The 27,955-nt window shown below is 53.7% G+C and overlaps 9 protein-coding genes across 9 annotated transcripts; 5 read left to right on the plus strand and 4 right to left on the minus strand.

Annotated features, from left to right (window-relative positions):
• Window positions 1-89: 89 nt before the first annotated feature.
• Window positions 90-4,822, minus strand: J4E90_010789 (uncharacterized protein; the record flags this gene model as incomplete). The annotated part of the gene is made up of 5 exons (XM_051440301.1): window positions 90-3,032; window positions 3,085-3,345; window positions 3,395-4,226; window positions 4,274-4,627; window positions 4,677-4,822. The coding sequence occupies 5 exons, from the start codon at window positions 4,820-4,822 to the stop codon at window positions 90-92; spliced, it is 4,536 nt and encodes a 1,511-aa protein (XP_051285835.1).
• Window positions 4,823-5,623: 801 nt separating this feature from the next.
• J4E90_010790 (uncharacterized protein) lies at window positions 5,624-6,514 on the plus strand (the record flags this gene model as incomplete). The annotated part of the gene is made up of 2 exons (XM_051440302.1): window positions 5,624-5,937; window positions 5,986-6,514. 2 exons carry the CDS (start codon window positions 5,624-5,626, stop codon window positions 6,512-6,514), a joined length of 843 nt encoding a protein of 280 aa, XP_051285836.1.
• A 1,179-nt stretch (window positions 6,515-7,693) lies between these two features.
• On the plus strand, window positions 7,694-8,961 carry J4E90_010791 (uncharacterized protein; the record flags this gene model as incomplete). The annotated part of the gene is made up of 2 exons (XM_051440303.1): window positions 7,694-8,059; window positions 8,113-8,961. The coding sequence occupies 2 exons, from the start codon at window positions 7,694-7,696 to the stop codon at window positions 8,959-8,961; spliced, it is 1,215 nt and encodes a 404-aa protein (XP_051285837.1).
• An 899-nt stretch (window positions 8,962-9,860) lies between these two features.
• Window positions 9,861-15,540, plus strand: J4E90_010792 (uncharacterized protein; the record flags this gene model as incomplete). Its single annotated transcript, XM_051440304.1, has 5 exons — window positions 9,861-12,621; window positions 12,667-13,164; window positions 14,118-14,278; window positions 14,450-14,641; window positions 14,749-15,540. 5 exons carry the CDS (start codon window positions 9,861-9,863, stop codon window positions 15,538-15,540), a joined length of 4,404 nt encoding a protein of 1,467 aa, XP_051285838.1.
• A 1,078-nt stretch (window positions 15,541-16,618) lies between these two features.
• Window positions 16,619-17,449, plus strand: J4E90_010793 (uncharacterized protein; the record flags this gene model as incomplete). Its single annotated transcript, XM_051440305.1, has 1 exon — window positions 16,619-17,449. One exon carries the CDS (start codon window positions 16,619-16,621, stop codon window positions 17,447-17,449), a length of 831 nt encoding a protein of 276 aa, XP_051285839.1.
• A 1,414-nt stretch (window positions 17,450-18,863) lies between these two features.
• Window positions 18,864-19,363, minus strand: J4E90_010794 (uncharacterized protein; the record flags this gene model as incomplete). Its single annotated transcript, XM_051440306.1, has 2 exons — window positions 18,864-19,271; window positions 19,334-19,363. The coding sequence occupies 2 exons, from the start codon at window positions 19,361-19,363 to the stop codon at window positions 18,864-18,866; spliced, it is 438 nt and encodes a 145-aa protein (XP_051285840.1).
• Window positions 19,364-20,230: 867 nt separating this feature from the next.
• On the minus strand, window positions 20,231-21,077 carry J4E90_010795 (uncharacterized protein; the record flags this gene model as incomplete). Its single annotated transcript, XM_051440307.1, has 3 exons — window positions 20,231-20,456; window positions 20,515-20,895; window positions 20,953-21,077. 3 exons carry the CDS (start codon window positions 21,075-21,077, stop codon window positions 20,231-20,233), a joined length of 732 nt encoding a protein of 243 aa, XP_051285841.1.
• Window positions 21,078-21,680: 603 nt separating this feature from the next.
• On the minus strand, window positions 21,681-23,655 carry GND1 (phosphogluconate dehydrogenase (decarboxylating) gnd1; the record flags this gene model as incomplete). Its single annotated transcript, XM_051440308.1, has 6 exons — window positions 21,681-22,694; window positions 22,744-22,878; window positions 22,926-23,286; window positions 23,337-23,375; window positions 23,428-23,456; window positions 23,611-23,655. The coding sequence occupies 6 exons, from the start codon at window positions 23,653-23,655 to the stop codon at window positions 21,681-21,683; spliced, it is 1,623 nt and encodes a 540-aa protein (XP_051285842.1).
• Window positions 23,656-25,001: 1,346 nt separating this feature from the next.
• J4E90_010797 (uncharacterized protein) lies at window positions 25,002-25,961 on the plus strand (the record flags this gene model as incomplete). Its single annotated transcript, XM_051440309.1, has 1 exon — window positions 25,002-25,961. One exon carries the CDS (start codon window positions 25,002-25,004, stop codon window positions 25,959-25,961), a length of 960 nt encoding a protein of 319 aa, XP_051285843.1.
• Window positions 25,962-27,955: the final 1,994 nt, after the last annotated feature.

Below are 27,955 nucleotides of genomic sequence, written 5' to 3' on the forward strand. Positions count from 1 at the left end.
TGCGATTGCGGCACCTCTAATATCGTAACGAACTCTCGCTTCCCTCTCACACCAAGACATTCTTCTTCTTACGACATCTGTCCTCTATCTTACAACTCACTATGCCCCTCCCTCTCACTCTCAGCATCCTTCACCTCCTTCTCCCTCCTCTGCTCCTCCTCCTGCACATCCACCACACCCGCCTTCTCCTCCTCCCCCTTCACGCGTCTAGCCAACCCCGCAATCTCCCCATCATAAACATTCCACTCAGGCACCTGCCTCCTTGCCCTCTCCAACTTCGGCTCTTTAGTCTGCGGATTATTACAAAGATCAATTGTCTTCGCCTTGTGCAAATCCTCATCGCTACACCAAGTCTCGCACCACAACCACTCCTGGGGTAAACTGTGGATTGGGAGGTTAAACTGCATGTTATTGGGCAGGTCTTGGTCGAGGTTGGATAAGGAATTGGGGTCCGCGGAGAGGGCGTGGTATTGTTGACGCAAGCGGTCGCCGGCGGCGAGTTGGCGGAAGCGGGTTAGGTCTACGACGTACAGCGCGGAAATGTGGTAGGGGCGACCACGCAGGAAGTTAGCCCAGTACCCTGTTTTCCAGAAACGGAAGCCTTCCATTTCGGTGCGCGAGTCGCCCATGGGTGTGAAGCCGTAAGGGGCGCCTTCTAGGTCGTGTTGCACGAGTTCGTACATGTCTGTTCGCACGATTTGGTCGGCGTCGACGAAGATGACTTTTTCGAGGTCGAGCGGGAAGAGGACGTCTAGGAAGAGGATTTTGTAGCCCCAGATTTCGCGCTGCTTTTCGGTTTGGCCGCGCAGCCAGTGTGGCCATTTGTAGGTGACCATTTCGTATTCGAAACCGTATTCGGCGGCGATGTGCGGGAGGAAGGATTTGAAGCTGGGGGACAGGAATTGCTCGATGAACCAGAATTTGACGGTGTGTTTGGTGTGCTTCATGACGGATACCATCATGATGTTCAGCATGCGCTCGTATAAGTGGCCCGAAGCGACGGAGAAGATGTTTATGTCTGCCTGCGTGCCCTTCTTCGCCGCTTTGCTTCCGGAGAACAGGTCAGCGCCCTTTTGCAGAACCTTCTCGGAGTCAAAGTTTAGACCAATCTTGCCGAGGAACTTGTTGACCTTCTGCGCGCTCTTGCCAACAAGCTCGGATGCGAGCGATTCTTCAGGAGCGAGTACATCGGTTTCCTCGTGGCCTGGCTTGCGCGATAGTCGCGGGAAGATTGTAGCCCCCTGGAAGCTCATGAGAGCAATCTCGGTAGTCTCGTCACCAAGCACGGGTGCCCAGCTGATAGGGCCTGCACTATCAAGGCTGAAAACTTCCTGAGAGCGACCGCTCTTGAGCTGAATGTTGTAAAAGCCAGGAGTGGCCTTGAACTGGAAGTAGCCGAGATTAGCCATGATGATGGTATCCGCGAAATGAGGATCCCGATCAGTGGCAAGAACAACTTCAGCACCACGCGGCGGCTGACCACCATTCGTAGTGTCACGAGAGTGGCCCTCGATAAGGATGTTCTCCAATTCATAGACAGCGGTAACATCGGTACCAGCAGGAATGGTACTAAGTTTGATGTTGTCGAGATCATATACAGACTCCTTCGGGGCAACTAGCCAGGAGGGCGGCACATCCATGCCAAGGTTCAGCAAAGCCTCCTTGGGAATGCCATAGAAGTGGGTTCCAAGGCTTCCGATGGATCCATCGGCGACAAAGGATGGTCGAGCTTCGAGGACGTATCTGTAGAAACGCTTGACAGGAAGCTCTTGAAGCATCTGCTTGGGGTTGAGGAAAAGCTTGAGGTGTGTGCCCTCCATGTCGCTGAGTACTTTAAGGATTGGTACCCACTTCTGTGCGAGCTCTGTCGCGGGGTCAATTGAGGCCACGATCTGGAAGACAGCGTTGTCTTCGTCACCCCGGAAGATAGCGGTGTGCTTGGCAGTCCAGTTGTTGTAAGTGCTCATCCTCAGGGTTGATGCAGTCTCGAAAATGCCTTCTGGAACGTCCGACACGGTGGAAAGTGCGACCAGCGACTGGATCTTCGCAACATCTATTGGAGATTTGATCTTTTCCATGAGTTCAAGATCGGCAAGCGCTTTGTTCAACGGCTCAATACGTTTGACCTGCTCATAAGTGACAAAAGTTTCCACGTCATCGTATGAGAATCCGTAATCATCTGGGATGGGTCCCACGTAGCGTCCGTTGACAAGCATGCCGTTCTGTCCCGGTTTCAGACCGAACGCGTCGTAGATTGGCTCAGCAACCTGCCAGAATAGAGTGGAGTTGGCGGGAGTTGGTCTGTAGCTGGCATTCCGGTTCATGATCCCGGAGAGGGCTTCGGTAGTAAGCTTACGGTCAGATTTGATGTAAGTCTCTAGAATGTCTTCTGAGGCGTTCGACTGCTCCGCACCGGCTTTCGGATTGTGTATAAGAACGGCCTCTACGTCGGGGTTTGCCTCACGGAAATCTGCCAGTGCTTTCAGAAGAGCAAAACCAGCCTCCGAGTCGAAGTCCGCCACGAGCGTGACGTGAATCCAGTCACTCTTGCTAGCAGACTCTGATGCATGAATACGCGGCATCTTGTTATAAGCCTCGCCATGGGTCTCTTCAAATTCAGCCATATTGATGAGCGTGATGTTCTTCTCGTTCTCCGGGATGACAAGAGGATTGCGCTTGGCAGCAGCTGAGGCCAAGAAATGTTGTGGAACCCAACTATCGCTGTTGAAATTACCGTTGAAGACTGCTTGTTGAATCTGACGAAGATCCATGCCGACTCTTTGGCTGAGTGTTCCGAGCCATTCTTCGGTCGCTGGAATGGGTACGCCGTTGACAAAGACGGGGGCTTTGGGGCCTTCTGCTGCTAGACGCTTCAGGTACTGTTTGGCACCTGTGATGCGCTGATCCAGCGTCTCTGACTTCAGTACGTCATCAAAGGCCAAAGCCTCCTTTCCTTCGAGGAGCGCGGTTTTCTTGACTGTCGCGTCGAAGGTGGCTTGGTCTGCATGCGCCAGCTTCTTGCCATCTGCCAACTGAACTCCATGTCAGCGCAACATCGACTTCACAAGAGATTTCAACACTTACTACTTGGAGGTATTCGATCACAGCAGGTAGTCCGTACGCGTCATGCAAATAGTAAACTACCTTGGCCTGCTCAAGAGCACCAGATGTAGCGGTCTGAGGAACGATACCCCAGCGCAGTGGAATACCACGCCTGATGAGACTGAGGATAGTCTCAAGCATGGTCGTAACATCTTCGGACGAAGTCAAGTCGACAGCGACGATGGCGTTGTGAATGTCTCTGCGACACGATGGCAACTGACCAGGATACGTTCTCTGCAGTAACTGTAGTTTCGATTAGCTCAAGATCGATGATATGAATAATCGTACTCACAGCCCTGAGTTCACTCGGCCACCCTTCGTACATTGGATCGTTTTCGATGTCGTTCAGCCACAAAATGACGTTGCCGCCTTCGGTAGCATCTCTGAAGTCATAACGTTGAGGTTCAGCGTCCGCCTGAGTCTGGGCGATCGAATCATGCGACAACAATGAAATGACCTCAGAACCGCTGAGACCCTGGCTGCGTATCCCATTGATCAATTTACGTTCACGGCGCAAGTGTGCCAGCAGCGAGAACGGGTTCACATCGCGGGCCGGGATCTGTACACCGTTGATCCAGATGACATTGTACCCCGTAGGGAGGAGTTGCTCGCGGTTCTTCAGATGTTCTTCCAGGAAGTCTTCCGACGCGTTGTGAGCTGCGATGATGGACGAGTACTTCGGAAAGTCTTGCACAAGCTTCATGAGGGTATCCATGGGCTGTTCGCTTTGGGTTACAAAGCTGGCAGCCTTCAGCCCTAAATCGGACACCTCGTCCTTAGACAAGGGCTTGAGGTCTGCGACGTCTTCATCGTCGTCTAGGCCGGTGCCCATTGGCTTTTGAGAAGCACTCTTCTCTCCCTGTTCAGCCTGTCTGTCGTCTATGACAATGTAGTCGGTCCGCTTCAGTTGTAGCTCGACACCGTATCCGTTCACTACCAGCGGCGTTGTTGGTGCCTTTAACGAAGGCTTGTGCCGGACACGGTACGAAGTCTTTCCTTGTTTGGCTGTATCGCTCAACGTCTTGTGCCATTTCTTGAATCGAGGAGCGGTGATATCGGCGTATAGAATCGCAGGTAGAGCCGAGCTGTTGCCAAGTATGCGGTCGAAGGGTAGTTTGTATGTCCTGTTTGATTCTCAGCGTCTGCCATAGGCCAAGCCATTTGTACGTACCGCTCGCTCTCAATGTCTCCGAACGGCTCGTCTAGGTGTACGGAGCAGTATTGCTTCCCATGAAACGACGCCCAAATTTCGCATTTCTCGTTCTGTTCCGCCTTCAACGAGGGCTTCACTGATGTATTGTAGAATTGGTAATGTGCTTCTATTCGCGGCGCAGCCGACCGGATGGAGAGAGCGAGATCGAAGGAAGCGAGGGCTTCAGGCTGGGTGATGTGTCCATCGCTTTTCAGGAGGTCCACAAAGGCTGTATACAGCGCCTGCTCTGTGGTCTTCTCGTCGAAGTACCCCTCGGATACGCGGTCGAGGATGGGGTAGTATGCCGTCGCATTCTCTTCTGCAGCAGTTTCTCTGGGAGGAATTAGTTGTAGCTTTTGCTTTTGGCACACCCGAAGCTTACAATAACTCTACTAGGTATGGAGCTGGATTGAAAGAAGCTAGAAGCGCGACACTGACACCTGGACGAGCCGCATGCGCGCCAATGTGCCTGAAAGCGCTGAGCACTAAGAGAGCTTTCGCACTCAGCATAGGGGCTGAAGCTCGCATCGTGTAAGCTGTGCACCAAACCCTAAAGGAATCGTGGTGGCGTGTAGCAATGACGAGCGATAGTCGTGATGTTTCGAAAGTTCAACTCCCGATCTCAAGAAGTTGCAACGTGTAGCATAACGTCGGATTGAAGTGGCCGGAGAAAGAGGCTTGAGTTTAGCCACGTGATATGAAACAGTTCAGCGCATCGAAAATCTGCAGTGAAAACAGAAACTGGCAGTTGCGTATGGTACAAAATAATTGCTCCTCTACCGCGTCCCCTCCAGCATTTGGAGCTCCAAGTGTCAGGTACCAGATCCTTGCAGCCATGACGGCGCTAACGCGATAAGGCCGCGGCTCCCTTATCGCGTCAGTCCCGCCGCCGAACCTCCGTCTGTCATCACACCCGACGGAAAGCTTCCGCCATTCATTTACCCAGCTGAATCTAGACGCGGCTCTTGCGTTGTGGAAGAATCATTAGCAGAAGTTTCGCAAGCTGTTTACCAAGTCATGACAAGGCTACCGCCAGATCCCTACCCACTCACGGAGTTGCCGTGAGCTGTGCCAGACTACCTAGGTACTGAACATGTACTATTCAGCGGCTCACGCCCTACAAGGATGCAAGGCGTAGCCAAGAGCTGCAGTCAGACTCTACATCGAGGAGTATGATGTCGCGACTACTAGTGTCCTGCCGGCATCGGTGTGCCCTCATATAACAGGGTTTGCTGCCTGGTATTTCCTTACTCAAAGGATATGTAGTGCAAATCTCGACTCATCTTCCACCACCTTTTCTCAAACGACTCATCATCCCTCTTCTCCACCATGTCACAAACCGCAACATCGATCGAACTTGTGAGCTATCCTGAGACATCGATCCCAGCCCTCACAGCCAAACCATTGGGCAATGGAGGAAGCAAAGATACGCCGTCGATAGCTGAGGATTTACGTCCCATCAACGGAGTCCCGGAATCATTCGCTGCTGAACAGCGAGATGGTCCTGGCAAGGGAACGACGGCCATCGTCTTAGTGACAGTTGTTTGTGTCACCATGGTCAGCTCCATGCTGTCGGGTGTCATGACTGTGACTCTGCCTACGGTCGCACGAGAACTAGAGCTCGCACCTAGTGTGCTCTTATGGTTTGTAGACATATCTCATATTCCATACTCACATACTGACGATACTAGGCCAATCTCCATCTACGCTTTGACCTGCGGCTGCACTCTACTCCTCCTCGGTTCCGTCGCCGACGTCGTTGGCTCCCGACCTATGTATTTGGTAGGATGTCTTCTCCAATCCGCCTTTACACTAGCATGTGGATTGGCGCAGACCGGAACACAGCTTATTGTCTTCCGTGCCTTCGCCGGCGTAGCAATCTCCTTCTGCCTCCCCTCGGCTGTCAGTATCATCACGAGCACGTTTCCAGAAGGCAAGAGCAGGAACATTGCATTCGCATCCATGGGCGGTGGCCAACCCATAGGCTTCTCATTCGGACTCGTGCTCGGGGGTATCTTCGCTGACACCATCGGATGGCGGTGGGGTTTCCACCTCAGTGCGATCACTAACACGATTGTCTTCGTTCTTGGGCTGTTCGGTCTCCCAAAGGTCGACAACAAGCAGCCGCATGTCTGGTCTCGCCTGAAGAGCGACATTGATTGGGTCGGCATCCTCTTTGGAAGCGCGTCATTGGCGCTCCTCTCATACTGTTTCGCGTGAGTGTTGATCTCACATATCTGATGGCTCGATGCTAATGTGTTTAGTTTGATCTCCGAAGAGACTGCTAGAATCCGAGAGCCTACTACACTCGGCCTACTCATCACTGCGATCGCTCTCATCCCTGCATTCATCTTCTGGGTTGGCAGGCAAGAACGACTGGGCCGGCCCGCTATCATCCCAAATTCACTCTGGCGCAACCGCATCTTCAGCATCATCTGCATCGGGGTCTTCATCACATGGGGAACTTTCAATGCGGTGGAGTCGTACCACACGCTCTTCTTCCAGAACGTGCAGAAGCTATCAGCAATCCAGACGTCGATCCGATTCCTGCCCGGACCAGTAGCCGGGGCTCTCGCCAATCTGGTAATGGGCCTGATTGCTCACAGGGTTCGAGCTGACTGGGCGGTAACCGTCGGATTATTTTGCACGACTCTTGGCGGGCTGCTTATGTGCATCATACAGCCCGAGTGGTCCTACTGGAGCTGCGCGTTCCTTTCTGTGTTCTTCAATCCCATTGGCGCGGACGCTTTGTTCACGGTCTCGAACCTTGTCATCACCTCAGTGTTTCCAGCGCGGACGCAGGGACTCGCAGGCGGCGTCTTCAACACGGTAGCGCAGATTGGCAAAAGTGTAGGGCTGGCGACCAGTGCTGTCATCGCCTCTAGTGTTACGGGGCATTCGGGGTATGTTGAGAAACAGAGTCCTGCAGCACTCATGGAGGGGTTCCGTGCGGCGTTCTGGTACCTGTTTGCGTTGAGCTGCGCTACGGGGCTGTTGTTGGGGTGGGGGTTGAAGGGAATTGGGCGGGTGGGCATGAAGAGGGAGTGAAAGTCGAATGAGACAGAAATAGAGTCTACTGAAATAATTCAAAGTAATGTTGCCCTGCCAAGCGTTACACCCGATGGAAGGCAGATGGTGAAGCGTTAAACGCCCTGTTTCACGTTGGGTCCAGGGCTGGCACATGCAGATCCCGCCTAGTGACATCTGGACGCGCAACCAGGCCCAGGTACGGGAAGATCCACCTTTCAGTCGAGAGAGCTGACGACAACGAGGCCGAACGCACCCCCGGCGCCGCCTGCATCCCGCGCCATGATCATCACGTAGGTCCTGGTCTCGAACACCTCTCCAGTCTCCACAACCATCAATGAGCCCTCGCTACTAGCCGTTCCGTCACCCACCATGCTCAGCGGACCCCCGAGGGCCATCCCGCTCGTCTTCGTCTTCCTCGCCGCCGGCCTCGTGTGGTGGTATCTCCACGCCATCCCGTCAATTCCAACATGGAACTCCGGGAGCAGTGCTGCCCACGGCTACCGGCCCTCGCTGCGCGGTGACCCACTCGACTTTGGCCTGCCGCTGCGCTTCTCAGAGGCGCAGACGAAGCCGCCGGGCAGCAACTACACGTACAAGATCATCGTGCCCAAGACGCAGAAGGAGGACATTAGCTGGATGGACAAGGAGATCCCCGATGCGCCGCTGGTCGTGTACGAAGTCGACAACCCCAATGCCGAGCACAAGATCCCCAAGAACAAAGGTCGCGAGGCTATGGTATGTATCAGGTCATTACATATAGGTGTTGTAATTGTCCGCTAACTGACCAGGTCTACCTCTCGTACATCATCGACCACTACGACGACCTCCCCGACACGTCCATCTTCATGCACGCCCACCGCCACGCCTGGCACAACAACCAGCTCCTCGGCCTCGACGCCGCGCAGATGATCCAGCGCCTCAACCACGAGCGCGTCGCCCGCATGGGCTACATGAACGTGCGCTGCCACCACGACCCCGGCTGCCCGGACTGGATCCACATGGACCGCCCCGGCGGCGACTTCGACTTCTTCCACAAGCCCGAGGAGATCTACTGGCGGCGCAACATCTGGGAGGAGATCCACCCGGGCGCCCCGATCCCGCCTTCCATCTCGGGAATCTGCTGCGCGCAATTCGCCGTGTCGCGCCAGCGCATCCAGGAAGTGCCTATCGAGCGCTTCATCCACTACCGCAAGTGGCTCCTTACAACGGGCATGGACGACCAGTTCTCCGGCCGCATCTTCGAATACATATGGCACTACATCTTCACCGGACATGAAGTCCACTGCCCGGCTATGAACACGTGTTACTGCGACGGCTACGGCATCTGTTTCGGCGGCCAGAAAAAGTACGACGAGTACTTCAAGAAGCAGGATGCGCGCAACGAGAAGTTCACCCAGCTGGATAAGTTTAACAAGCGCGAGGAAGAGGCTAAGAAGGACGGCAAGGACCCCAACTTCTCCAAGGAAGAGATCGAGACTATCAATAAACTGAGGACGGAGATTAGTGGTATGGATCGCGAGTTGGATGCGCTGAGAGAGGACGCGAAGAAGAGGGGTGATGATCCTAAAGCGAGGAAGGAGGAGACGGAGAGTTGGGATTCGTCGCATATCTGGGACTATGCTCCGAAGAACGGTTAGAAGGACAGTTATTCTGGTGGTATGTGATGGTGGATATCTTTGGGAATGGGTCTATATCACTGTTCGCGGAAACTGCATGCACAGGGTAGGCGTTCATGGAGGCGTTTTCGTGTAGGGCGTACTTTCGTATGGCCTGGCGAGCCAGCGTCGTGCATGAGGGCTTGCATTAGATTTATGTCGTTCTTGATAGTATCCAAAGATGTGTTGTTCTTCTCTGCTAAATATGGGAATCATGATCCTGATGAGGGGTTCTCTCACCTCTTGCCAGGGCCCGTTCGTACGACCACCACGTGCTAACGCTATCCTCAGCATCCCGTCCTGCACCCAGCTCTTTTACATCTCTTTCCGTCGCAAGCAATCATCCGTCTCCATCACAAAGCGTCTTATGTCAACAGCTCAAACAGACAATCTTCTAACCCGCTATCCATGTCGCACCTACCTCTCCAAATGCTGGTGGCTAGTGCGCCTGCGCGGTGCGGCTCTGCTGCTGCCTTCCCCATTCAAACGTCGCTACCACAGAGTCCGAGCGCGATAATCTCCGTGTCGTGTCTCCGCCTTGTCTTTCTTTCCAGATGTGTTTGACTGCTGTCTGAGACAGCCAGTTTGATCGTTGTGCCTGTTGTCTTGTTGCCTTTGTTGTGGCTGGGTGTTTGACACGCGACGCTTCGGCGGCCGTAGTTGGTCGCAGTGATTGCAAGAGGAGGAATTCACAGCTGCAAGAGTCACCGTCACCCCCGCATTCACTGCTTTTCGCAAAATACGAATGCTGCCTAGGGAGAAAGAGAGAGATATCAGGTTCGATCGTCTTGTGGGTTTCTATCTTCTGTACTACGCGCGCGCGACACTTCACGCATACACCGAAATCTCGCCGAGAATCACACCCACATTGCGAGTGCACGATGGATGCGACAATCGGTGACAACATCACGCTAGAAACGCCAGAGCCGAAGAAGAGGAGGCAAAGCGCACAGGACAGCTCACCAAGACGACGAAGCGAACCGAAAATCACCTTGCCGGCGTTGAGTGATTTCGCCAGGTCACATGTCGCCAACTGGTCTCCGCCTCTACCTGTCACGGCCGAATCGGAAGCATTACGAAGCCTAAAGACTGAATGGAGACGCCAATCCCGCGAAGAGCTTGTGTACGATGAGCCGAGATCCGAGAAGCAACTTTTGATTGTGGACCTGCAAGATTACGAGATCTATCGAACACCGGAGAGCGAGTGCAGAGCGTATGAGCTGACGAGTCTGCACTACCTGGAAGTTTCGATCGCGAAGAAGTTGTGCTTTGATGGCTTCATCTGTGTGGGATCGACCAAACACTATGTACATGCAGTACCAATTCAGGATAGCTCTGTCGAGGGTTACGGGGACGATGAGAACTCTGGTGTTACTACTTACGTACAGTCTACGTTCGCGAGTAAGGACAAGCACTACGACATTTGGTACAGACTTGCGAAGCCCGCTCCAGGCTACAAAGAGTTCCAGAGATCGTTCCTCTGGGTAGCACAAATGGGAAAGCATATCATCGACTACGTGGACAGCCAACCGGTGGGATCAGTCGGGCTCAACGACTTCCGGGAAGACTTCTATCAATGGCTCTCGCCCCGTTTTGGTCATTGCGCCGACTTCCAGCAATGGCACACTGCTTTCAGACATCAGACTGACTTTCGCGTCGCCGTACACGCTTACATTGAATACTTCTACAACCAAGCCTTCAATCTTCCCAACTCGAAACGGCTGCTTGCTCATCCCCTCTGGAGCGAGTGTATGGCCAAAGGATTAACAGCTGTAAAGGCGCAGAAGCAGATCATCGAGCACACCATCGCCACACCAGAGGTTTACGATTGCTTCAAACACATGTACTTTGGTGAGCAAATACAGGCGAAACGGCCTACTGAAACAGTCAGGATTGAACAGGAGCGCAGGAAGAGGAGGCTTGGGTTTGCGCAGAGTTTCTGGGCACGGAAACCGACTCCTCCGCGACGGAACGTATGTCAACCGTATGGTAACTCACCTGTGAAGGTTGGCGACGTCGTTGCCTTGATCCCCGACGAGGCTGACGCAACCGTTTGGCGCAACACCACCTGGGAGTGGCTCGCATACGTCCAAGGTACAGAGCTCTTGACGGACGGAACACAGAGGTTATTCGTGCTATGGATTTATCGACACCACGAGACCAATATCTTCAAGGCAGAATATCCCTACGAGAACGAGGTCTTCTTATCTGACAACTGCAATTGCTCTGAAGGAGAGCTATTGTCTACAGACATCAAGGGAAGATACGATGTGGACTGGTCACCTTCCACTATCGACGCTGAGCGCTTTTTCGTTCGTCAAACCTACGTGACCCAAGACAGTGCATTTGTCAGCCTTCGGTCTTCACACAAGACTTGCACGTGTCGGCAAGGAAAGCACACACCCGTCGATGATTACCGTGGAGGCGACACAGTATACCTAACAAGGACTCGGAACGGAGACAAGTTTCTGGATCCAGTCGTCTTTCAACACATCGACCGCGCCAAGAGGATTGTTAGAGTGCGCAGGCTATTACGACTCGAACGAGACTGCAAAGAACTCGCGACCAAAGCTCGGCGCTTGCATTTCTTGGACAATGAACTTGTCCTTACGGACGAATACGATGACGTGTCCATGTCCCGCATCCAGAGGCGTTGTTACGTCAAGTTCCTGAACAATTCTGACATCCAGGATGGACAAATACCTTTCACGTACAATCGTGGCGGTGCTGGTGATCTCTGGTTTTTGTCTATGGGATTGACAGGGGTGGAAGGCGAACAGAAACTCGTCTTTCTGCGGAATCTGCCGAAGACTTTCAATGAGGGCCATGACATGACCTCTGCTGAATCATTGAGAGGAATGAGTATCTTCAGTGGCGGCGGCTCGCTTGATCGAGGCCTTGAAGAAGGTGGAGCAGTTGCCTTCCACTCCGCTGTCGACTTCAGTCCCCATGCCATCCACACTCAGCGAGCTAACTCGAAGAGCCCGGAGACGATGCATCTGTTCTGTGGCTCCGTCGATGATCACTTTGACGCAGCTCTCAAGGGTAATAAACCTGACCTTGTCCCTCGGGTCGGAGAAGTCGACTTCCTTGCTGCTGGATCGCCATGTCCTGGGTTCTCAGCTCTTCAGCATAATATTCTCAGTCCGCAGTCCTTGAAGAATGCGTCACATATTAGCACTTTCTGCTCGTATGTAGATCTATACCGCCCTTTGTACGGTATACTCGAAAACGTCGTCAACATGGCTTCAACACGGACTGGATTCGAAGATCAGAACGTGTTATCTCAGGTGGTTGCTTCTCTAGTCTCGATGGGATACCAATGTAATCAGTACATCATGGACGCTTGGAGTTACGGCAGCGCGCAACAGCGTTCACGCCTGATCCTCACCATAGCTGCACCCGGACTTGAGCCTATTGCCCAACCTTGGCACACCCACGCGCGGCCTTACGAGGAGACGGCGGGACGAAGCTTAGGTTATTTACCCAACGGACAGAAATTTGGTGAACGCGAGCACTACCCAACGCCTTTTCCGTATGTACCAGCGGTGTCCGTCGATGCGGGATTACCCGACATTGGCAATGGTATTGTCCAGACTTGTATTCCGTTCCCAGACCACCGCTTACCGCAAGTACCAACGCGTAAGCAACGAGCACTGGTCAGATGCATCCCACGACAGCCTCCAGGTTGCGACTATAAGGAAGCAGATAGACGGGGTCTGATTCCGACCTCGCTTCGAGATCCGAGAACCGACATTGGAAAGGCGTACCGAAGAATCAAAGCAGCTGGGTTGGTACCGACTATCACAACAAATATAGTCATCCGCGATTCTCGAAATGGCGCTACGTTGCATTGGGACCAACATCGGTCTATCAGTGTGTTGGAAGCTCGTCGGACGCAAGGATACATGGATGAGGAGCCCATCGTTGGTTCGCTTCCGGAGCAATACAAGATTGTTGGCAATGGCGTGGACCGTAAGGTTGCTTTTGCCATGGGTTTATCTCTACTCCAGGCCGTCCAGAACAATGAGATGGGGTTTACTGCGAACGGAACGACGCAGAACTCTACTGAGATTGTGGACGTTACTAGCGATGTCGAGACATCCCACGTTGAGAAGAGTGTTAAGAAGCCCAGACCTCAGTCTAAAGCACAGGATTTGTCGCCATTTCAGAAGGAACATCACCGTAGGAGTTCCGGACCGGTGGTGGTAATACCTGGACGACGACAGACTGACGGCGCTACTTCGACTGTGAACAGTACTCCGGAGTCATCTAGAAGGAACGCGAGCATGCCTAATAGCGCAACAAGCGCAAATGCACAGACTCCACCTATATCATAACCGAATGCCTCGGTTCCCCAGACAACCGGCTTCTTCTCCCGACTTTCCAAATCTCTCGCCGCTGGCGTCGGTCGACTTTCTCTATCGAGCATGTCGACCTCTTCCTCTACCCCGACTTCCGCACCAATCCCCGCGGTGAAACGCAGTCGAGAAGAGGATGAAGATCCTTTCGCCCCAGAAAGCCAGAGCCGCTCACCAAGAGAGCGACCCAGGAAACAACCCCGAGTCAGCGCACCGCCATCGGCACAAGACAGGATCAAACTTGAAACAGAACCTCGTAGGAGGAAGTCTGTGTTCTCGCATCGAAGCGGCAGTGTGAGTTCGACGAGCTCGAGTAAGACTCGTTATACTCGTCATTCAGGGTTGTCGGTGGAGTATGTGCCGAAGGATTGGAATAAGAGGGTCGAGGTTGAGGCAAGAGGGGTGGTCTTTGAGGAGGAGTTTGTGGATGCTGAGTAGCAGGTCTGAATTCTTGGTGGAAGAGTTGAAGAGTGACTTTGGCGATGGAGGATCTTTTTTTGTGGTGGGCCAGGTAGCTGGATCACGCGTTGCGGATACCCAATATTCTGGCATAAATCCGATGTATCTCAAACTTGATGCGCATTCCTGTCGGGAAGTTTAGTCCACACATTGCGACTACGTCACCTTCCATGTTCAGCATATAGAGGTTCATCTACACATGGCGATTCCTTCCACATCCGGCCTAGTGCGGCTCTATCTGCGCCCGCCGCCGATCTCGCCAAAAATGCGGGACAACTTTTTTGGGGTAACAACAACAACCGACTCCACGATCCATAGTTAGCAAAAAGTCAGCAGAACCAGAGATGAAGTTTACCGAACTGACAGAGATCGAGCTGCCGGCGGCATATGACGCTCATGTCCATCTTCGCGATGGCGAGATGTCGCAGCTCGTTACGCCTACGATCCGTAAGGGTGGTGTGAATCAGGTGTATGTTATGGTGAGTTTGGTTGGCTTCGTTTCTCATCCAAGATTTCGGTCATTTCATTTTCGCTACCATCGTCAATCTTGCTCCTCTTCGTCCTCTCTTTCTGTTCATGTGTTGTTGCCGATTTGCTCGTCTCGCAACATCTTGGTCACGCTTCTCTAACCCATCATATCACTATTACAGCCGAACCTGGTCCCGCCTATCACTTCCGTGAAGCAATGTCTCGAGTACCGCGATAGACTTCGTGCTATTGAGCCGGATGTGGATTACGTCATGTCGTTGTATCTTCACGAGGATATCACGCCGGAGGTTATTCGTGAGGCGAAGAAAGCGGGAATTACGGGTGTGAAGTCGTATCCTGCTGGAGTTACTACGGTATGTACGGATCCAGACACTCACTCCCAAAGATATGCCCACAAAAAGAGGATAAGAGAGGAAGACATTAACGAACTCATGTGACAGGCGGACTAACCACCCCACAGAACTCCTCCTCAGGCGTCCTCTCCTACGAACCCTTCTACCCCGTCTTCGCCGAAATGGAAAAACAAAACATGGTCCTCAACCTCCACGGCGAAGTCCCGTCCACGCCCCCAAACACCCACGTAACGAGAACCAAAGACACAAAAACAGGCGCCATAACCATCCTCAACGCAGAACCCGCCTTCCTCCCCACCTTCCTGCTCCTACACGCCAAATTCCCCGCCCTCCGCATCATCCTCGAGCACTGCAGCACATCCGCCGCCCTCTCCGCCGTCCGCTCCTGCGGCCCATCCGTCAGCGGCACAATCACCGCGCACCACCTCAGTCTGATCATCGATGATTGGGCAGGCGACCCGTTTTGTTTCTGCAAGCCTGTTGCGAAGACGCCTGAGGATAGGGATGCGTTGCTCCGCGCGGTGGTGCAGGGGAATGGGAAGTTTTTTCTGGGGACGGACTCGGCGCCGCATCCGAGGGGGAAGAAGAGGGGGGAGGATAAGGTTGCTGCGGGGGTTTTTACGCAGCCGTATGCGGTTGCTTATGTGCTTGATGCGCTGGAGGTTGGCATTGCGAGGGGCGTTATCAAAGAGGAGGAGGTTACTCAGGAGGTTTTGGAGGGGTTCTTTGGGGGGTGGGGGAGGAAGTTCTATCAGATCAAGGATGAGAGGGAAGAGAGGATTGTGTTGAGGAAGGGGAAGGAGACGGTTGTGGATGTATTGAAGAAGGAGGGTGGGGGCGAGTGTGAGGTCGTGCCGTTCAGGAAGGGCGAGGTCACTTGGGGGGTGGAATGGAAGTAAACGGGTTCAGCTCGATCATGAGTGTGGGACGGACAGAACTGACATAGGTTCAGATGAGGAAATACCTTTGGGGTAGTTCCAATCAAGAATAGTCACAGACATAGTATTACTAGTGACAAACTCCACATGTTCAGACACTCCCATTCGGACATTACAATTCTGCCCAGTATGCTGGGTTCGTTGTCAGGTGAAGCGGAGTAGGGCGGTGAAAAGTGAAAGGGCAGTACAAATCTGCGACTTGAAAACTTGTGCGGACGGAGACCTCGTTCTTCCGCATGCTGTAGCATACAGAACCAGAGAGTCATGCATACGATATCAAGTTCTGTAGCTGATATCTCTAACGTTTTAATGCCATAATATGCCTATATCAATGTTATGCCACATGTATCCATCGCGCCTTAATGCTACAATACGCCTACATCACGCACTGCGCTTCCTCTGTACATGCCCCATCTCCCACGTAGCCGTCAACCTCATTTATCGCATAACCTATACAAATTCCAACCCCAATGTCACCGTCACGCTCACTCCCGCTCTCACATCCAGCTCCTCGCTCCTCTCTCTCTGCTGAACTCACGGTGAACGTGAGCAGTGAGCCGCACTTTTCACCGCCAAGACAGCAGCGAGCGTTTGCACCCAGGACGCCCATAACAAAAGTTTTCATGCCGCCGATTTTTGAGATTCTTCAGCAACACACACTGACTACACTCGTAAGTATCCTTTCTTTTTGTTATGGCATTCATGGCTTTGCGGACTACATGGGTTTCGGCAGCTTCATACGTTACTGCAGCTCACTTCCTACCGCCTACATTATCGCCAGCATAGCACTTCCCACTCTGCAGCCATGGCTTTGCGTCCTACAGGCGCTTCAGCATCCCCGTTATACTCTCTTGTCTCACTCCCTACCGCCTACATTCCCCCCAGCATATCTCTTTCCACTTCGCAGCAATAGCTTTACATTCTACATCACCCCCAACCCCTCCTCTCCCTTCCCGTAACTAACCACATAGTCACCATCACCACCCACACCATCACCACACTCCTCGCCTTCACGGCAACGTCGCCGGCATGGCCCGCCATGCCCTCCCTCACCGCCATCAACCTCGGGCGCGACATCGCCATGGAAGTCCTCGCCATAGAGGCACATCAGAACCGCCTTTGGGCACTACAAGGAGAAGAGGCTACGGCCGACGAGGAGACGATTTCCGGTGAGTTGTTGCTTTGCGTGCAGCGATTTGAAGCGTTTTTGGCGAGATGGGATGGCGAGGTTTTGGGGTTGGGGGCGGGTTTGGAAGAGGGGGGGATGGAGGAGATAGAGGAGGGAGAGGTGAAGGAGGACGAGATGGAGGTCGACAAAGATTCGCCTTCACCACCACCACACGGGCCCGAGCGCCCCCAGCGCCTCGACCCCACCGCCATCAACGCCATCAGCGTAGGCGACATCGGATGGGCGCCACTCCCCCGCATGGCAGCCACCTCGCGCGACTGGTTCGTCCCGTCGCAGTACGGCCAGATCTGCATCAAGGTCTATCCATTCATCATCGTCAAGAAGATGGACGACTGCATGATCGGCATGCCCATCACAACCGCCGGAGGCAACGGCCTCACCAACAAGATGGAGTCGCTTCGTGCGCGCAGCACGTATGTCGTTGGAGCCAATTTCCGCGGGAAGAACGATGTCCCTTATGGATGGGGCATGGGGCCCAAGGAGATGAATCTGGAGGTGGATCGGACGGCGGGGGCGTATGAGCCCAGGGCTGGTGCGTTTGTCGATGTCCTGGATACGTACCAGATCCCGTACAACGCGAGGTGGAAGAAAGAGGGGCGCCTGACGCATACTAGTCGGGTGGACTTGCTTCGGATGAGGCACGCGGTGCTGGAGAAGGATGCGCTTGGGTGGAGGGGTTGAGAGTGGTGAGGTTGGGGGGGAAGGAGGGTTTGGGGACTACAGCATGTGTTGAGGCGTTTTGTATATTAGTATGAGGCAGCGTGATGGACTTCACCTCGTCCACGCCTGCCGAATGAAGGCATCATCCCACCATGTATCCACCAACTGTCTTTTTGCCGTGCCCATACACACACCTGTGACTCGTTGTAGGTCCCAGCCCTATTCCCCACACTTCCTCCATATCCTTGTCGCTTCTTGTAGTTCCCCAAAGCTCTTGCAATCCGCTATAATCCGTTCCTGAGATTCGAGCCAACTGGTTTCGTTTACCATCTTTATAATCTCTAGGTACCGTTCACGTCCTTCCAAGCCAACGAGACGGGGAAGAGGACAAGCAGAATGCTGCAAAAGAACGTCTACTTGTTCGCGGATCTCGTCACTCAGCACAAGGACATCGACCAGCATTTGCCCCTCTGTTGACGCATTATAACACCGTGAGTCTATGTTGTTTGACCCAGCGTGATGGTCCGAGTTCCTGCATACTCTGACGTGCCATATGAAGTTGTGGTATATACGCTGGACTTTTGTGAGCACAATGTGATGAAAGCAGGGTCACACGTCACTTACATTGAATTCCACCCGATCTCCTTCATCATAGCGCAGCCAACCCTCGCCGACGGCTTCGGTGCCCATGCTCCTACCGGTGTATGCAGATTTCCATTCGTTAAGCCTGTAAATAGGGTAAAAGTCTCGACGAAAAACTATCCCACTCTTTTCAGGCACATTCTCTGACGGTTCAGTAGTGCCGAACCACCACGCCGCATCGACCTTCCGTAAATTTCGTATCCGGTCGTGTGGTTTGTAACTCAGCTTCCCGGGTTCTTGAGTGGAATAGCTTTCGGTACAGATACCTGTTACGCCTGCAACGTTGAGATTCCTCTTCGCCCTATCAACCGGATCACTGATATGGACGATTATAGGCCTTGTAGTAGCTGTGTCTTCTTCTGTAATTGACGGGTCGGTAATGAAGTCCGGGTCGCCAATGGTTGCAGTTGTAGAATGATTAGTGAGCATGCTTGCATTATCGCAATCGGTATTCGGCCGCTGTCTCATAGCTGAGTTGGAGGCTCTGGAGTATACTCTGGAGTTCATAAGGACCGATTCGAAGTGTTGTTCGGAAGAGCTGTCAGCAGGATCGACAAGGGTTGAGAGATTGCTCAAGAGACTACTAGGGGAATCTTCGGTTTTGAATGTAGACTCCGCCACTGTGAGGGCATAAGCCTTTCGCGTGTGTTGGGTGTGTTCGTTCATTGTTGTCATCGTCTTGCTTTGTTCTTTTTCCTGGAGGAGTTTCTTTCTCTCGGTCGAAGAATCCCTGCTAAATTCAGTCGGCCATTCATGGCTGTAGCTGTAAGCCATAAGGAGACTTTGTCTTCACTCACCTGTTCAGCGGGCCGATCAACGTGTTGATCGCAGAATACTGTTGATGCAGTTGTTCCAACAAGTCCTTGACTTCAGCCTCATTCCACAGAGTCCTAAATTTGGCTTTCGAGCTCATGCTGCGATCACCATGGACGCCCTTCATAATCTTCGACACGTACTCCCCAAGGCATGACCCCAGCACGAGCCAGCTCATCAGAGTCGCTTCGAGCGCATCGACAACGGGTGGCTCCGCATGCACAGGATTCGCATCGTCAAGAAGTAGCGCCTGCAACCGTGAAAGCAGGGCCTCGTTGAGTTTGAGCTGGGAACAGAGGGATAGTACGGTAGTGGGCGCATGATTCCATTTGTTCCGTATGTCGTTGAGGTCTTTGGCAGCTCTAAGGTAAATTGTGGTAATCTGAAACTAAAACTATGGTTAGCTTAGCACTACGGCTGTGACTGAGGCCCCGGCGTCGCTGAACTTACCACAGCCGTTGTGATGCTTAAGGGATCCATCTTGGTCGTTGCGAAATATGCTGGTTGAACGGGTACGTCGGAACAAGACTGTTGTTACAACCTAGCGATGAGGTATAAGAAGAGCGTTCCAATTGCCACCAAAAGGAGAAAGAGGCTTTCAGCTGCAGCCTGCTGTTTGACATGTCATCCCATTATCTGCAAACTTCTGTCATCATCATCATGTTTACACCCGTGTGCGTGCGTACGTCGGGATCCTGTCGTAGACTAAGAAGACTATAGATCCGAGAAGAAGAAATAGGTATAATAAAGCAGCCAAATCTGGTAACTTCCCTCTCCTAGTGTCCATCGAAAGCGTAATAGTGAAATGTATGGACTCTAATTGAGCCCGCTGTGTGTGCGGGGTCGAAGCTCTCGAAGAATGGTAAAACGCCTGTCGTAGACGTCAAGCTAGAATGTTGTACCCCCTTTGGAACCTGAGGTTCTTTGGTCTGCGATAATTCTCTCGTTCGTAAGTATGCTCTTACGTTTGAGTCGTATGAAATGCGGAAGGTGTAGCTGGCTCGTGGTCTCTGGGTTGCCTCTGGGGGTCATCGTAGTTGGAACCTAGAAATCCATATAGTCCTGTTGATATTTCGTACTTACATCACACGGCGCGGAAAGCCGTGGCTTTTGAACATTTTGTGAATTTCTGAAGTACTTGCTATGCATATACTGCCATACTCTACAGCATATTTGCCGTCGAGCACCCTCCGATAGAATGCATGACTGCTACCATCATTACATAATCCTTCCGTGATTCATACCTCACATCACCAACGAGACCAAACCCTCCAGCCAGCGACATGGCCTCTGCGGATAAGGCTTACATCAAGTTGTCCGTCGCCAAAGCCCTGGGCTGGCCGAGTTCTAACCTCCCTTCCTAGGGGCGTTGGGCACAGCGACCGGAGCGCGAGCCGCCCCACCCGCAGAAGCGCCCTTCTTACGCTGGTAGAAGGCTTCGACGACCTTGCGAACGTGAGCCTTAGCCTGGTGCTTGTCGGCGGGTGCTTTGATGCTGTCGAGCGTGTACGGGGCCTGGATGAGGACGGAGTCGTTGACGACGATCTGCGTATCTGCCCACCGAGTTGGTAGACTGTGGTTCGTATGTTAGCCCCTGATATCCTGTCTCTGCCAGATCTGATATGACTCACGTCCTCGATATAGCATCGAACAATTCCTGTGCTTCGGCACTAACACCCTTGCCCTTCTGCATATCCTTCTTCTTCATCTCGCGGATGGTTTGGTCTTCGCGGGCTTGTAGCGCGGCCAGATCTACCTTAGAGATGCTGGGGAGTGCGCCATCGAAACCCGCTGCGGATTCAGGTGCGCGCTCTCCTGTGCCGATGATCTCGAAGGACTCAATGTGTGCGAATGGGATGATGTGGTAGTCGCCGGGCTGGCTGAAGAAAGAGGTGGTGGAGGGGTTCGGTGGAGGAGGCGCGGTGTTGATGGCTATGGCGTGGGTGAGGTTGCAAGCCGTGAAGAGGGTGCCCTCGAGGACGTTCTTGCCAGGGGCACATGTGACTTTGATGCTGGGAACTGTCAGCTACCATCCCAGCCGTGATACCACTTCGACGAGCGGAACGTACCGTGACCCAACAGCCTTGTACAGATCGGAGTCCGCGCCAATGACATCTTTGTTCGATCCAGGGCCGGCTTTTAGGTTCGGAGTCGCAACCTTGCCCGCAACGCTATTGCGCTTGTTGTCCGCCATGACGGTCCTGCTCTTGTGTGCCTCTGTCTAGGCGACTTGTGTATTACGGGCGGCGGAGGCTAACGTGTTGCTCCGCTACAATTGGGTCTCGTCAGCACCTAGTCCCTGCCCAGATTCTACGACGGAGGACCTAACGCCAGAGACTCATACAAGCAGTGAATATACAATCCAAAGGAATGAAAGAAATGAAAACGCGACGACGCACGCGCAACCGGGTCGTGGGGCAGCGCTGGCGTGGCGGAGCTGGCGGAGCTCGAGGCGGGTGGGTTGGTGTTGTCGTGATGCGCTGCGACTTTCCGTAGTCGCGATGCCAAGCCTTTACGCAGGGCGCTTGCCGCGGGGCCAATTATAGAAGGTATATGCTGTAGGCCTTGGAGACGCTTCCGTCCCGAGTGTATCCTGACTGCTGGGAAGCCGATGCGCGTGCGACCTCGTAACAATGTTCAATTCATAGTGGGGTGGCTCGTCAAGGGTCTACCTGGAGGTACGTGACGATCAACGCTAACTGCAGCTAGCGTACGAGTAACAACACAGCGGTCAAGCTGAGCTTCAAACATTCACCAGCACATGCAAACATTGGACATGCGAATCGTTATATTCATTCTAGATTCGAGGTATCTCAGTTTTCACGTTCTTCATAAAACATGAACTCGGGGCAGCCCTCTGCTCCCGTCTAACAAGCAATGGATATCCCCTTTTTAAGCGTTGTAGGTCTGGCAGGTTGTTAGTGTCTTCCAAATGATCAACGTGCGTGAAACTTACAGAAGCAGAGATGTTACCACCCCTTCCGGTCCAGTTGACGTGGATGTCCTGGCCCTCCTTGTAGGTCTCGTTGGCGTACTCGGGCTTGATCCTGAAGGTGTGGGCACCGAAGTAGTCACGCTGCGCCTGCAACAGGTTGGCGGGCAGGTCCTTGGCGCGGTATCCGTCGTAGAAGCTGAGGGCGGTGCTGAAAGCAGGGGTGGGGATACCCCAGAGAGCACCCTTGGAAACGACGTCTCTCCATCCGGACTGGGCCTTGTGGATAGCCTTGCTGAAGAAGTCGTCGAACAGCAAGTTCTCGAGCTCGGGGTTCTGGCGGTAAGCCTTGGTGATCTCCTTCAAGAAGACGGAGCGGATAATGCATCCACCGCGCCACATGAGGGCAATCTCGGGCTTGTTCAGCTTCCACTTGTACTCCTTGGCGGCGTTCTGGATCAGCATGAATCCCTGCGCGTACGAGATGATCTTGGATGCGTAAAGGGCCTGCTCGAGGTTGTCGATGAAGGCCTGGCGGTCGCCAGAGAAGCTGGGGGTGGGGCCGTCCAAAAGACCGGCGGCACGGCCACGCTCCTGCTTGAGCGAACTCAGGCAACGGGCGAAGACAGCCTCTCCGATCAGGGTAACGGGCATACCGAGGTCGAGCGCGTTGATGGCGGTCCACTTTCCGGTACCCTTCTGACCAGCAGAGTCCATGATCTTTTCAACGATGGCAACACCATCGTCGTCGTTCTTGTACATGATGTCACGGGTAATCTCGATCAGGAATGAGTCGAGAACGCCCTTGTTCCATTGTGTGAAAACGTCGCCAATCTCCTTGTTGCTCATGCCGAGACCGCGCTTCATGATGTCGTAGGCCTGTTTCTGTCAGTCGCCTCTTTCTTTCTGTATGATCGTCTCGTCTCACCTCGCAGATCAACTGCATGTCACCGTACTCAATACCGTTGTGGACCATCTTGACGTAGTGACCGGCACCCTCGTCACCAACCCATTGGCAGCAGGCCTCGCCGTCGGACTTTGCGGAGATGGACTGGAGGACATCCTGAATATTGTTAGTTTTTGCCTGTTCATCTCTTCACGCATTCCTACCTTGATGTATGGCCAGGCCTCCTCGTTACCACCGGGCATGATGGAAGGGCCGTAGCGGGCACCCTCCTCTCCTCCAGAGACACCAGTTCCGACGAATCGGATACCCTTGGACTTGAGGTAGTTTGTGCGGCGGTTGGTGTCGGGGTAGTGGGAGTTACCACCGTCGATGATGATGTCGCCCTCCTCGGCACCTCCCTCGAGGAGGAGCTCGATGAAGTCGTCAACGGGCTTACCAGCCATGACGAGCATCATCATGCGGCGGGGCTTCTTGAGCTTGGAGACGAACTCCTTGATGGAGTGGGCGCCGACAATGGACTTGCCCTTGGCCTCATCGTTCAAGAAACGGTCGACCTTGGCAACGCTATCTGCCTGTCAGTGTGTGTTGGCGGCGCGGTGTATCGAGGCGCTTACGTTCGGTTGAAAGCAACAACGGTGAAGCCGTGGTCAGCACTGTTTGGTGTTAGTACTGGTTTGGCAGGTTATGACGTTTGTTGTGACTTACGCGTTGAGGATCAAGTTCTGGCCCATGACCTATATGTATGGTCAGCATGGCTGGCCTTGATGCGTTGGGGGTGAATGTCTCCGGATAATTCGCGCTTTGGACTCAATGGCTGGCAGGAAGGCACGACGACGCGCACTTTCTGCTGCACTCGCCGTGGACGCGATCGGAACATGGAGTACTTACGGCCAGGCCGATGAGGCCGAAATCTCCGACGGGCTCAGAAGACATGATTGCTGTTCTCGTGTAGGAGTAGGTGGGTGGATGAGAAAGTGTTGGCGGGGTAGAATTGCAGCGACCGGGCGTGCAATACGAGGGCAATTGAGGCTTATAAAGCGGGAGATGGTCAAGAGAAGGAAGAAGAAGTCTGGTGGGGGTCGTCAAGATATGTACGCGGAAAGTCTTTGGAACAAGCGGGGCACACTACTATTGCATCAATGGCACGTCCCACCACCATATCCCAGCATCACGCTGTTGACGGAGAATAGCTTCGGCCGCGGCGGTAAGGTATGTCATACAAGCCACTGTTGCCAATTCCGTCTTGTAAAACGTTTGCACCGCTGCCGACATGATTGCTGAACATCACAGCGCATGATTAGAAAGCCGCCGTCTAATGAGCGGGCTAGACACGGGTGGGTTGCGCATGTGGTTGCAGATGCTATGGCTATCACGACTCAGTGTACATTCACTATTGACATCAATTTCATCCTAGCAGACTAGCGACGCAAGCAACAGTCCCAACGGCGTCGCGGTCAAATGCGGCTGCTTGTGAAGCCCCTCCGTCTCAGCCTTAACACAGCATTACGCAGTACGGATGGAGGGGCAGCGTGCAGGGATCACCGGATACGCTAGGACAGGTCGCCGGAGAAGTCTTGCAATGTTTCCAAGGCTACCTGGAAGGACTGTAAAAGCTGACACGATGTGAGAAAACTCATCACCGGTGACGCCTGTGCATCATGCTGCACCTTCTTGCTGGCTGTTCAAGGTTGAGCCTTGCGGTGCAGCGTGGTGTGCAGCGGCTGCCGATATGCCGGCAACACGTGATTTCGGGGCCGGAGGAGCCGCTTGGCTCACTTTCTGCGACAGAAACCAACAACGGACGTCGACGCCCCCATCTGCCTGACGCATCCCCACGGTAATTGTAATTTGCACCGGCCCGCCATCCCACTCTGCCCTCTTCAAACGCCGACCTAGTCCTCGCCCACCTGCAGCCTCGCTTGCTAGACACTTCGGGAAAGTCTTGTTGCCTTCTGCCATCTTCGACGTGTAGTCAGCATCAGCTCCAGACATTCACGCGCACGGCACTGCGCGGGCGGTTATTCACTCACACGGACGCGCTTCATTGAGAGGCATTTTCCCCAGCCATACAGAAACTGCGCCTCACCTCATCGGTGCAACCACACCCGCGCGCACCCTCAAAATCTGCGAACCGTAGATTACTACGCATCCTTAGCCACCCGGCCGTCCTATCACCAGTCTACCCACTCCGCAACATCAGAGCGCGTCTCGACCAGTAGCTGGTTAAGTCATCACCTCGCTAAGGTTAAGCTGAACTGACCCGCAGCTCCTACTCCAACATGCAGCCCCATCACTCCCTGCCAGCGCGCCCGCCGCCCACGACATACTCGGCACCGCCTTCAAGGACCAACAACGCCGGCGCACGAGGCCAGGGCAACTCGCCCATGTTTGCTGGCTTCACACCGGCGTCTGCTGCGCCGGCAAACTACGCGCAAGCCCCAGTGAGCGCCCCCTATCAAGCACCCGCATACCCGACCAGCAATGCTTACAACAACTACTCGTACCCAGCCTACGCGACGGGCGCACCTGCTGCGGCCTCATACCCAGCTGCTCCGACCGTGAACCGCGGATTTGGTGGCACCTATGATCCCGAAGAAGAAGCCCGCATCGCCGAGTGGAACAGCGCATACAATGCTGGCGACGCGAACGCGAAGAAGGGCACCGGTGCGAACATGACCGCTAGACCGGAAGCGGCAACCACCCAGGATACTGAAGCAGGACCAACAGCCGATGGCAAGCGCAAGACTGTTGTTCGCGAGGGAGGTGGAAAACAGTGGGAGGACGAAACACTACTCGAGTGGAACCCCTTGCACCCGCGACTCTTCATCGGTAACCTGGCGGGTGAAGTCACCGACGATTCACTCCTCAAAGCTTTCGCCAAGTACCCGTCTCTGTCCAAAGCCCGCGTCGTACGAGACAAGAAGTCCACCAAGAGCAGAAGTTACGGTTTCGTGAGCTTCTCAGACACCGACGACTACTTCCGTGCCGCCAAGGAGATGAACGGCAAGTACATTGGCAGCCACCCGGTCCTCATCAAGCGAGCCACATCTGAGGTCAAGGCCGTCGTAAAGAAGGACGATAAGCACAAGCAGGGGAAAAACAGGAACAATAAAAACAACAAGGACAAGTCTGGAAATGGCAACAACAGCACGCCCGCGGTAGTCGCATCTCCCGCCATGTTCATACCTCGTGGTGTCCAGAAGAAGGGCAAGTCCAACGGTCCGAGAGTCTTGGGTTGAGCGACCCCTGTGTGGTTGCAAACAATTTCAACGGCACGGCACGACGGAATGCTCAGGCATGTACAACTACGTACCCACGTGTACTTTAAACACTCCCAAGGTTAGTGGAGTCACTTCTACTTTGCACTTTCATGTTTTGTTGTTTGGTTTTTGTCTTTTGGTTTATGTTCAAGCGTTAAACGGAATCTCAGCAGTGTCAAATATGACGAATGCGGTGGATGGGGGATGCCACGAAGTACGACGCACATCTGCGCGACGAGCGTACTTGTGCAGTTGGCAACGTGGTGGGGATCAAAGGCCAAAGGGTCCTCGATGTGTCTAGTTTCAAGGAACAGACGCTTGGCGGAAGAGGATCAATCAAGCCAGACTTAGACAGCCCATAACATGACGCAAATGTGAACACCGCCGTGAACACCATCTCCTCACCACACACACACCCCACCTCCCCCTAAATCCCACTACCCATCCAACCTCCTCACGCTCTCCACAACCCCCTCCCCATCCCCCTCCACGTTCAAACAATCCAAAAAATCATAACTCGCATACTCCCTCCTCGGCACCCTCGCCCTCCAACAAAGCCTCGTAGTACGATACCTCATCTTCTCCTTCCACACCCCATCCTCACTCGTCCCCCACCTCGCATGCCCACTGCCCCTCCACGTATACACAACCGCACACGCATCATCCCTCTCCAACACACTCCCATCCCTCTTCTTCAGTTCCAACACTCTGCACGCCTCAATCTGGCTCTCCAACCCCGGCCAATCCGGCAACAAATCCTCTCGAGTTTCAAACTCCAGATTAACTTCCTGACACGACGCCGGTAGGGTTAGCGATGCTAGTGTCGAGACGAGGCGCTGTCGTTCTTTTAGTTCGGCGAGCAGGGGAGGGAGGAGGTATGCGCATATCGTCCAGGTGATCCTGCGCCAGCATAGATGGCTGAGTAGGAATTTAAAAAAGTTTGAGGGTTTCAAGGCGACGAGGTTGTCGTGGAGGTGGTAGAGTTGGGCGCCGCGCTGAGAGGTGGTGTGGTGCAGCCAGATGTCGCCGTTGTAGAGCCAGGATGTGGAGCCTAGGTAGCGGAAGTGGTGGGTGGAGCTGCGGAGCGGGATTTGGTGTGCTTCGATGTAGATGAGGCGGCATGTGAGTAATAAGGATGTGTCGATCTTGGTGAGATAGGTGTGTAGGGGGCGGTAGAGGGGCGAGATGGAGTGGATGTCGATGGGACGGGTGTGGTCGTGCTGTTGGGATAGGACGTGTTGGTAGATTGTGAAGCGGATTTCCGCTGGAAGCATGGAGAAAAATAAGGACTGGGGTTGGGGATGCGATGTTGAGGGTGTAAGGGACGCGAGGTGTCTACGCGTAGCACGGGCGGCGCGCTGGCGGGTGTAGCGGTCTTTTGGAAGGGATTTCGGTTGTGGCATCTCTGATTTCTCTTTATGGTTTTGATGGTGAGGTTTGGGATGGGTGTGTTAGGTGGTTGGTTTGGGTGGTGTGTATGACGTCGTTTGGCGAGGCGATTGATTGAGATTTTACTGCCTTTCTTCACCAAAGTCCAATGCAAATGTCCTCAATTCGCCAATACTAGCTCTTGTACGAGTGACCAGCACATTGGTAACTTGAAGACGTTGAGTGTAGTGTAGCCGGAAGCATCGTGGTGCAGCATGTGAGCTCTAGTCATGGCCCGTGCGTCAGCATGGAGCCTTCCTTTTCGCCTGCACCCTTGCCTCACACCCATTACTCAAGTAGCGCAGGTGCTATTTTCTCTCACCCAGCGCACGAATTTGACGAAGAAATCCTGTTTCTGACTTGCAGCGATAACGTGAGTATGAAAGCCCCAGGGCTCCTCTGGGCTCTGAGGAGCAACGGAACGGACCCGTTGACACATGCCTCGGATGTGCTCATGATCGACTCCCAGCCCTTTACCTAGTGTAACGTTCGACTCCTCTCAGCTCGGACATACCCGGAGAAACGATAGAAGTCATATACCTTTT

The sequence above is a fragment of the Alternaria incomplexa genome (genome assembly GCF_024043165.1).
Source record: "Alternaria incomplexa strain BMP 0042 chromosome Unknown scaffold_27, whole genome shotgun sequence".
Classification (NCBI taxonomy): Eukaryota; Fungi; Ascomycota; class Dothideomycetes; order Pleosporales; family Pleosporaceae; genus Alternaria; species Alternaria incomplexa.